The 10,588-nt window shown below is 39.3% G+C and overlaps 1 protein-coding gene across 2 annotated transcripts; it reads left to right on the top strand.

The window, feature by feature from the left end:
* The first annotated feature begins 603 nt into the window (after window positions 1-603).
* TMEM33 (transmembrane protein 33) lies at window positions 604-9,957 on the top strand. 2 transcript variants are annotated; one of them, XM_064710320.1, is made up of 8 exons: window positions 604-696; window positions 802-866; window positions 2,177-2,271; window positions 2,681-2,868; window positions 3,831-3,898; window positions 4,597-4,730; window positions 6,666-6,749; window positions 8,138-9,957. In XM_064710320.1, the coding sequence occupies exons 2-8, from the start codon at window positions 810-812 to the stop codon at window positions 8,265-8,267; spliced, it is 756 nt and encodes a 251-aa protein (XP_064566390.1). In that variant the 5' UTR covers window positions 604-696; window positions 802-809; the 3' UTR covers window positions 8,268-9,957. The 2 variants fall into 2 exon arrangements, with proteins under 2 accessions (XP_064566390.1, XP_064566391.1); XM_064710321.1 differs by having other exon boundaries at window positions 613-710.
* Window positions 9,958-10,588: the final 631 nt, after the last annotated feature.

Below are 10,588 nucleotides of genomic sequence, written 5' to 3' on the forward strand. Positions count from 1 at the left end.
TTATGATTTGATGACTATTGACCAAATATTTCAGAAACTTGTTTCAAAAATCCTGCTTTTTAATATAATACCACTGACAGTCTTTAGGCTCACGTGGCTTTGAAGAGGTGCGGTTTCCCCCCCCGTCTTTTTACATTATAGGGAAGCAATGACACTGAAACACAGGGGCACAACCTTGCACCAGCTTTGTTTGACACCACCGGGCCACCGCAGCACCGGGAACTGCGGAGCGCCCTACACGGGTCCTGTGACGCTACGATTCCCATTCATATCGCTGATGCTCAGCACTGAGCCTCGCCAGGCCGCTGTGGAAACCCAGAGCCCTGGAAATCCAGCTGGCCCTCAGTGAGCAAACGCTCCCCAAACTGGGCCAAAGCGAGCACTAATACTGTTGCTGTAGCTGTCACCACACACAAGTGCCCCTGAGCAGACCCTGCAGCCGGAGCCGAGCCCTGATGTCCGGGCTGCTGTGCACAGCGGAGCAGGGACCACCGTCCCGCCCAGCGGGCTCGGCCCGCAATCGCAGCCCCGCCGGGCCATCCCTGCGCACCTCCCAGCGCCGGCCCGTGACGCCGCCAGGCGCCGTCGGGAGCATCCCAGACACCGCCTACATTGCCCGGCAGCCCCGCGGCCCGCGGGAAGTGGCGTCCGGTCGCATCCGGGAGTGGGGATCTGCCGGAGCGTGTTCCGTGCCCGGTGCGGCGCTTGCGGTGGGTCGCGGCCGGGCCGGGAGCGGGAGCTCGGGAGGCGGCGGCTGCGGTCGCCCGTGTCCCGCAAACTGAGGCGCTTCTCTCCCCGCAGGTGCGGCCATGGCGGACTCCACGCAGAACGGGCCCATGCCAGGCGGGGCCGGCGGCGGGGCCGTGGTAAGGAGCTGCCGGAGCTGCCGGGCCTGGGGGCCCGGGCCGGCCGCGGTGCTGCTCCGGCGGCGGGCGGGGGGTCCTGCCGGGGGGACGGCAGCGGGCACCTCTCGCCCGGGTGCGGGCAGGGGCGAGCAGCTTTCGCTTTCCGATCGAAAGCAGGCTGTTGGTGTGCCGCTGCTCTTGCAAATGGCTGAATTGAAAGTAATTCCGTGTGCTAGCATCTGTATTTCACAGAATCATAGAATATGTTGAATTGAAAGGGACCCACAAGAATCACCGGGTCCAGTTCGTTGGCCCTGCACAGGACGCCCCAGAAGTCGCACTGTGTGCCTGAGAGCATTGTCCAAGGGCTTGTACTCTGTCAGGCTTGGTGCTGTGACCACTTCCCTGGAGAGCCAGTTCCAGTGCCCAAACACCCTCTGAGTGAAAAACCTTTTCCTGATAATCTAACCTAGCCTTGACACAGCTTCATGCCATTTCTGTAGTTATATTGTGCATGTAAGATACGAAATCGTATTATGAAGATGCTTGTAGGTTTCTGATCAATTCCATAGAGAGGCACTAGAAATGTCGGGGAAAAGAGGATTCTTCAAAAGCTGGTCCAAATTTGGAAAAAAATACGAACTCTGTCAGAAGGAAGGAAGCTGTTTAGACTCTGATGCACATAGAGCTAAAAGCATTCTGTCTTTCATTAGAGCCTTTAAGGCACTTTGGCTATATCAGGACTGAGGAGAGCAGTGGTTAGGGAAGAGAGGTGCAGGATTACTGTGAAAAGTTTTCTGCTTTTGCAAGGCCAGGAATATGTAAGCCAAAACGATGCCACTTTCCGTGTAATGTGGTTATGCTAGTTTTACCTGACCCTATATTTTCTCCCCTTCAATTGGAAGAATTGTGGAGATTTAGCCTCAGGTTTGTGCATTGAATTCTAAAAGAAACCTTGAAGCAAAAGTCAGTCAGGTCTGGAGACCCTACATGATAACATTTGTGAAGCTGACTGTTTAGTGAGGCGTGTTTGGATAGAAAAACTATTTTTCTGGAATTTCTTACCACTGTATTTAATTGTAATGTACAAAGGAACCTCTTGGTTTTGAGGAAGCTGAACTATTTTTGATCTGGCTAGTAACATCATATGAGCCGAGTATTACAGAACAAAAAAAAAAAAAGCTTTCTGCTTCAAGCTATAATTTACTTGTATTTGAGGTTGGAGAAAGATTTGAAATTTAATAGAGTTGGGAAGAATGTTCATTGTATGCAAGTATTAAAATACCAACTTCTGGTGGGGTTTTTTTCTTTTTTTTTCTTTTCCAATGTAGCAATTTCTGATGGCTAACAAGTTGGATACAGCAATGTGGATTTCCCGCTTGTTCACGGTTTACTGCTCAGCTTTATTTGTCCTGCCTCTTCTAGGGTATGTACTGAAATATAAATTTAAATATTTACAAACAACTAGATTCTCTTTGCACAAAATTGTTTTTTCATGTAAAGTAAATTGGTGTTATTTGGGCTACTTAGATGCTTTTTGTCAGAATAGTTTACAGATTTTAGATTGGTTTAAAACACTTGTAGATGTGTTGGGAAAATGTATTGAAAAAACGTAAAGCAGTGGTAAATGCATGTTTTAGTGTGTAAATGGAGTATTATATTGAATTGTGTTAGGCACCTGCAGTAAAGTCAGTGTTAAACAGCTGAGTTATTTTCTGGGAATAGTGCTTATGTACGACAATACAAATAAATACGTCAGGCATTGTTCAGTTGTGATGCAATTCTCGAAGGTAGAGCTTGGTTCACATGGTAACATCGCCTCTGATGATTTGCAGGTTGCACGAAGCAGCAAGCTTTTACCAGCGTGCCTTGCTGGCAAATGCTCTCACCAGTGCCCTCCGACTACACCAAAGGCTACCGCACTTCCAGCTGAGCAGGGCTTTTCTGGCTCAGGCTTTGCTGGAGGACAGCTGCCATTACCTGTTGTACTCCCTTATCTTTGTGAATTCCTACCCTGTTACGAGTATCCTTGTCTTGTGTCATCCTGCTAATGTTTTTTAATATGTTAAAAACATGTTTCTTTTCATCATTTCTGCCATGATTTGAAAAGCTAGTTGAACTAGTTTGATATGTTTGCTATTTATAGAACATACTCTGTGTAAAAGATGAGAGGCTTATGTTGATTGATCCATATTCAGTTTAATCAGCCCTATAATTAGAGCACTGCATTCTCTGTCTACTTAGACTTTCTTTTTTGAGGCTTAAATTTGGGGGATTTTATGACCAGCCTCCAGTGATATTTGGAGAAGATGGTATCTCATTTATTGCCAGTGCAGGGTTTATACATGTCTTCTCACTGTAGTAGACATTCATCATGTAGACAGATAATCATTTAGTAGTAACTTTCTCAGATAAGTTATTAAACTGATAAAAGTCTGCAAAATTTCCTCCTGTGGATTGTCAAAGGTGACATGTCAGAGCTCACATTTCTTAACGCCACATGATATATGCTTAATGTTCTACTCCTAAAATCCTTCTGGCAGGGAAATGTTAACATTCTTGCTCTGTAAAATCAGAATGGCTGGCAACTGCATGTTCTTTGGTAAAGACATGAATTTTGTAGCATCTTTTAACCAAAGATATGACTACACATATTTCAGAGGTTTTAAGTAGTAAGCTCAGGTGTGCCATCTGTGCAGAGAGAACACATTTCAGTAGAAGTGCACTGGTGTCTAATGGTGTGTGTTATACTTTTGTATACCTGCAGACACCCATATTTTGAAGATAATAAAAGTGCATAGCAAAGAAGTGTAAGAAGCAGAAGGAAGAGTTATAAATGTAGGTCATAGACTTAGACATATCTTCATCCAGTATAGGTCATTCCAGCCAAACTTTTGCAAAGATCCATCAAGCTGTCACTGGTGTAACATCATGGAGAAGTGAAGCACTTGCACAGCCTGTAATTTTCCTTATGGCTTGCTTCAGTGAGTATTTTTCCAGTTCTGCTGTTCTCTTTGCTTCATGCTGCCACATACACAAAGAAGGTTCTTGATGTAAGTATGATATGTATATGCTATGATGAATGCAGTTAGTATTCTTGGGGATTATGAACAGGTTTGAGTTGCAGCTCTGGTTTGGTTTTCTTTGGCTGAATTAGAGTGAAACTGTAATATAGAATCTCAGCTAATTATTTTTCTCACTAATTATTTTTCTTCAAATGCTTTTCTTTGAAGGAAACAAAATCTGTGGAACAATGAAGTTGAAACTTAAGATATGTCTTTTTCAAGCTAAACCATAGCCTCTGAATTTTATTGTTCTATTTCAGTAATTAAGTAACAAACTACAGGGTGAGACTAGCAAACAAAATACTTGTCAGTTGGACTTGCTGCTCAATGCACTGCCTTGTGCATGTCAACATAACTCCAGGCTTTGGTGTTCCTATGAGCTGTCTTGCTACCATGGGCGCTTCCTCCTAGTGGACTGAACAAGGCTCATGGCTGTCTCTGTGCAGTTGAACCTAAAATTGGTGGGTGAGGGAATTGCAACATCTGATGCTTTTAATTGAACTCTGTAAATTATGGAGTTCCAAGTCTCTAGTAGTTTTCCTTAGGATATTAATCTCAAAACTGATGAAGTCTTAAAATGTTGAAATGAGTGGTAAATAGCAGTTGTTTGCATTTTGTTTTCTTGGTATTTATGGAGAGAGATGTAACTTCAATGTTTTCTGTAAATAATTTTTTCTTCTTTAAAGGCACGAAGTTCAAATAGTTTGCCCTTTTTGAGAAATCTCTTAGAGAAACTGAGTGCTAATCAACAGAATATTCTAAAATTCATTGCTTGCAATGAAATTTTCCTGATGCCAGCTACAGTTTTTATGCTCTTCAGGTAAGAATAATGGTAAATATTTAAATAATTAGAAACTTGCTACACAAGACTGCTTTTTGCAAATGAGTTCTATGTGGCTCATAGTACTCCATTTGTATGGTTCTGGCTGACAGAGGCTTGAACTTCAAATAAAATTTAAGTGATTCTTGGGCTTCTTAAGTTGGTACATCCTGACATCAAAAGGCATTCACTATGATGTAACTGAGCACCAAAAAACCTTCCCTTTCATAGTGTGGGTGATGAGTCACATGGGAGATTTTCAGGCTTAACACTTGAATTCGCCTACATTTCTATCAGCACATTGTTCAGTAAGTTTAATTTTGGTTCGTTTAGTAGAATATTAAGATCTTCAGCTTCACTAAAAATGAACTCCTGTTTTTGACAATTAGATTCCTGAAATTTAAATGGCAAAGTTTCATTATGCGGAAAGTGTGCAAGCAGGAGTAGGTTGCATTCTCTCCTATGCTGCTTCTGAGCAGTGACGCCTCTGGGTTTTTTAATTCCATTTGATTTTTCTTGCTGTGTTGCCTGTTGAAGTCATTTTAGGGATCTCGAACATGTTGGAATCCTACTGAAGTTGTACAGGCATAATGACCTGCCAGTCACAGAAGTTTGGGTCATTGCCTTTTAATATTTGGAGGGGGAATGCAGCCTTTGTTCTATGCAAGTTATAGCATAGTGGAACATTTCTCATGAGTGGTTTCATAAACAGTAGAAAGGAGGCTTTACCTTCTTGGATGGGATGCATAGTTTGTCTTTATCTTTTGATATATCAACTGAACATTTCAATGCGTCAGCCCTCAAGGATTGCATTTCATCTGAGACCACTTACCAGCTGACAGATACACTCTATCCAGTAACTGAAACTTTCAAGTGCTTTGAACTTTGTACAGCTTTTTTTTTTTTCCTTTTGCCTCTGTGGAGAATGTAGTATGGGAAAAATATTGCTGCTTGATATGTCAGCTGGTAGATACTGAACCTTGTAAAAGGTCATATGCCAAACTTAAAATAATTTAATTGCTAAATGCAGCTATTGTGAGATTTTGTTCTTTAAATGTTGTAGCATATTAAATTGTTTGTCAGTACTGTATAAGTTTCAAGATTTCCTCTCTCTTCCCTCCTGTAGCTCACTTTCACTTTATATTTTTCTTTTGGCCAAAGATGCTGCTAATACTTGAAGGAATTCTACTTACTGGAACTTACCATCATGCCTAAATTCAAACAGAATTTTTCAATAATGTGTTATTTAAAGTGGCTTCAGTCACTAAAACTTAGGGCATTTCTGTGCTTCACTGTGTATGGTTTGTGTGCTATGTTTCCACTATTTCGCAACACAGCCATGTCAAACAGCAGCTTTGTGAAATACCAAAGCCTAATTTCACTGTAACTGAAATAACTGGATATTAGCTTGGCATTATAGTCTCATTATACATCTGTAATTGTCTGCAGTGTGTTCTGAAAAGTTTTGCAAAAGATGCTAGAAATAGGTCCAGATATTCAAAGTGCTGCAATTAGATGGAATAGGGTCACTGTAACTAGAATGCTTATGTCAGCTAGTTTCTGGGCTTACCAACAGGTGTTTTCTTGCTATGGTGTCCACCATCATTCCTGTAATTCTTTGCACACCACCAGAAATGAGGCATATAAAAACACTTCATAAATATAAAATCAATACAAGAACAGCACTTCTTTAACTGCTTCATTGAGCAGTTTTATTCTATAATGTTTCTGCATTTTTAAGTGTATAGTTATGTAATTTTGCTTGTCAGATCTAGATTTTCTGACACAATATGACCCAAATCTTAACTTGTTTTTGAGCCTGTGTAGTTTACTTGCTTTTCTTTAAAAAATTTTCTTAAAAATTCCTTGGGTTTGGTGTTCTGTTTTGGTTTTTTGTTTGTCACTAGTAAGCTCTACTGAACTATTCTCTTTCAGTGGACAAGGGAGTCTGCTGCAGCCATTCATTTACTACAGGTTTCTTACATTACGCTACTCCTCTCGGCGAAATCCATACTGTCGGTAAGTGCTAAATTGATTTTGGAAGTTTGTGTTTAACTGCATGGTGCTTAGGCATTCAGAAACTTCTCATTCTAAAATGAATGCAGAACTCATAATACTACGTCTGCAAATGGCAGTTGTAGAATATGAAATACATCTGGATGCTAAATAAAACACTGGTTGGTTAAAGGTCAGATTTATTTCATGTAAGTGATCAGAAAAGTACCACCATTCTTGAATGGGAGCTTTCAGAACATGCTTGTGTAATTAAAACTACGCTTTGGGAATAGAAGTCTTTCTTATCAGAGAGATATCCTTATTTTTAGATTCTAGGTAGCACTTAAAAACTTGTGTAATAATGAGAGAAAAAAAATTGTGTGGATGATCTTAAACATGTTCATTACTATCTTTAGTTAAATCCATAAATAAAGCTAATTGTATTTGAAATAAAACCTTACTGATTTTGACAGTTGGTCAAGCTTTAGACTTTACTGCCTTAGACTTTGAAATCATAAATATTCCTATACGTGTTTTCTCAGGTGAGCGCTTTTTAGATATTTTCTTATGAGCATTGCCTAGCATAAGATTTTGTGAACAGACTTTCCAGTGCACTTGATCAGAAAATGGCATGCTAGAGTGCCAAGAGAGTGGCTTTGGCTGCCATGATATGCAAAGACAAGTGTGAGAATCATAAGCTTAATTGTCTTCTATTCCCTATTTTTGTGGGAAATCAGTTGTTCCATCCTACTACATATATTTAACAACACCAACAACATCTATGAAGTTGCTTTTTTACTTTGGTATCTAAAAATAATTTAAGCTGTACAATACTAAAATTGACATTCAGTAGAACTAGTGTATCCAAAATATTCTGCTGTCATTTTTGTAGTTGTAAGGGAAATTGGTGCCAAGGGTTTTATTTCTCATGTCTGTCTTCTGATAGTTGCTTCTGCAGTGCAGGGTTCTTGCATATTGCCAAGAAGTAGCGCAAACACAATAGCCTCCCAGCTCCTTACACTATTTGTGATAAAGCATTTTTCCCTTTTCTCTTTTTTAGAGTGCTTGTGTAGCTTTTATAGTCTTTCTTTTTTTGGGGGGGGGATTTTTTTTTGTTTGTTTGGTTTTTTTGGGTTTTTTTTTGTTTTTTTTCTTGAAGCTGGAATTTTTCTGCTGTCTCTAGCTTAGTAACTTCCAGCTGAGGATAGAGTTAGCTAAAATGTTAATGTTTAAAAGTCAAGAATTCTGAAGCTCTTGGAAGCAGAACTGAGTTGGTCTAAGGAATTTAACTTAAAATGTGTGAGTGTGATACTGAGAAAAGAAGTTAATGAAAAAGATATATGTGAATAATACTTCTGATAAATGCTGTAGAATTTTAAAACTGATTTTTATCTTTAAATCTGATTTTTCAGGACTCTCTTCACCGAGCTCAGGATTGTTGTTGAACACTTAATAACGAAGCCCTCGTGCCCTGTTTTTGTAAGAAGACTATGCCTCAGTGGCATTTCCTTTATAAGCAGATTGGCACCAACTGTTGCATAGCCAAATTCAGGCACTCGTGTTTTGTGAACATTATGAGCAGCTGGCACTTCTGCTGATGATTGGAAATTCCTGGTTTTACACTGATTTCACTCCAGGCTGTATAAAAATACATAAATGCTTTTCTTGGAGATAATATGAAATTTAGCATATCAAAAACAAATAATAGAAACTTAAATTAACCATGCTGTATTGTTAATTGATGAAAAAAGTAGCTGCATCCTACCTAAAGATGCCCTATCATACAAGTTTGTTGTTTTGTTTTGTTTTTTAAATCAAGGATTGTGTGAGATTGATTGAAAATTATTATAAGAGATCTGTGCTCTCTAGGTTTATGTTAGTTGGAACTATAGCTACTTTAGGATGTCTCCAGTGGATAGCAGTTGATACATATACCTATGCAGTACACTTTGGACAGTATTCTTCTGCTTACTAAATGTATCTGTAGAACTATTTTGTCCAATTTGCTAGATTCAGTGTGGAAGTATGGCTCACTTTGAAGTTAACACAAGGGATTAAAATCCATCAAGCTGACAGAGATAACACTCCTTTGTGAAGGAGAGGCTATTTTTATTAATAATACTTTAAAAGAACTCTCCCACGTTTCTACCTTGTGACATGATCTTACGTTATGCTGTTGGAAGAAATACTAAGACTGATCACAGAAAACTGTGCAGTTTTCTTGTCATAACAAGTTGTTTTACCAAGCCAAACTGCTGACCTGTAGGATTTTAAGACTAAGATGCAATGCTTAAACTTTTAGACATGTCGCAAATGAACTAATCAATGTTCATGAAGTAACATTTGCAGTCATTGCAGATTTGATCGTGTGTCCACACATATGTGAGACTGCAGTAATTGAAGCATGTTAGCTTTTTAGAAAATTAATCTGTAGGTACCTCTGTATAAATTGTTATTCCAGTTTCTGAGACCCTCATTGTGATGTGAAATTTGCATAAAGAATTGCACCTGTTTAGGCAGCTTCTGAAACAAATGGGTGTAGGGTTTCTTGGCATAAATCCATCTGATGACTGATCTGAAGCCAGTGTCATGATTACAGAAATGAATATTAAATTAAGTGCATAAATTAATAACACTGGTTATGCATTCACCCAGCAGCTGAAGGGTAGGTCATGGAAAAATAATACTGTGTGAATACAACTTCTTTTCAGAAGTTCAAGGCAAAATATTTGCCGAATTTTCTGTAGTTAGTGTTGGTATTCTAATTGCATAAAGACCTTTCATTGGCCTTTTGTAAAATTCTGTAGCACTCAAATATTCTTCCACAGTCAGCGAAACTTTATGAGAAAACAGTTTCAAAAACAGTCTTGAAGCAAAGTATTTTGCTGTGACTATTGAGTTTGTGATATGGATATCATTCCAACTTTCAAGTTGTATTAGTTTTTAGATCAGAGCTATGTATTTATGAACTTATTTCATTTTTTTTGCTCAACCTCTTGGTACTGATGAACCATTTGGTAATTGAATATGATATTCTTTGACTACTTGTCTTGCTCTCTGAATGTGATTAGCTGTTTATAGAATACTTGCACACTGCAGAAGCAACTGCATGCAGTTAATGCTCTACAGCTGCTAAAGACTTGCAATGAGATTGATTATGTGTATATCCTGTAATTTGAGGATTTGATAAAAACTAAAATTTCTACTGCAATAAAAGGAGTGTTAAATGTAACTTGCTAGGCTCTTCAGGCTCATTTTCTCTCTTTAACACAACTTACTGATGCTTGAACCTAGAAGTTGAGCAGAATGCTGTCCTGTGTGTATGTGTGCATGTTCTTATATTCCCACTGCTGCTTCTGAATTGGGATATAATGTCTTGTGCATTTCTAAATTATTTTATAGGGAATTTTTGCCTTCTAAAGTGCAAAAATTTATGACTTTTCCTTCAAAATCGAACCCAAGAATAAGCACTGCAACAATGGTATCTAATCAGAGAAAAATCCAGACCTACTTACTACTGTTTCAGTTTCTCAGCACGATTCTAGACCCTCTGTCATGTTGCATGATGTGTTTTCTGAATGGTGACATCAGATTCTCTTCAGCTGTTGGCACCACTGCAATGTAAAAATGAATTTGGTCATCTAAGTTGATCCCCCATCCTGGAAGTGGAAGGCAAATAAATCTGTAATTACAGTAAGCAAAATAACATATTACTTCTGAGCAAATTTTTGTGGTCTGACTGCTGTTATGGGTGCATTCTACTGTTCCCTAATTGTATGGTGGTACAAAATTAGAGAGGAGTCTAAACTGGATCCAGTGTAATGCAGCTGTAACTGAAGGATGCTAAATAGAGATCCAACTCA

The sequence above is a fragment of the Zonotrichia leucophrys genome, chromosome 4, assembly GCF_028769735.1.
Source record: "Zonotrichia leucophrys gambelii isolate GWCS_2022_RI chromosome 4, RI_Zleu_2.0, whole genome shotgun sequence".
NCBI classification, from domain to species: domain Eukaryota; kingdom Metazoa; phylum Chordata; class Aves; order Passeriformes; family Passerellidae; genus Zonotrichia; species Zonotrichia leucophrys.

Coding starts and splice junctions, on each gene's coding strand:
- TMEM33 (XM_064710320.1), top strand. CDS start 810: ATGGCGGACTCCACGCAGAACGGGCCCATGCCAGGCGGGGCCGGCGGC. Junction 867..2,176: donor GGGCCGGCGGCGGGGCCGTG/GTAAGGAGCTGC, acceptor TTTCCAATGTAG/CAATTTCTGATGGCTAACAA. Junction 2,869..3,830: donor GAATTCCTACCCTGTTACGA/GTATCCTTGTCT, acceptor GGCTTGCTTCAG/TGAGTATTTTTCCAGTTCTG.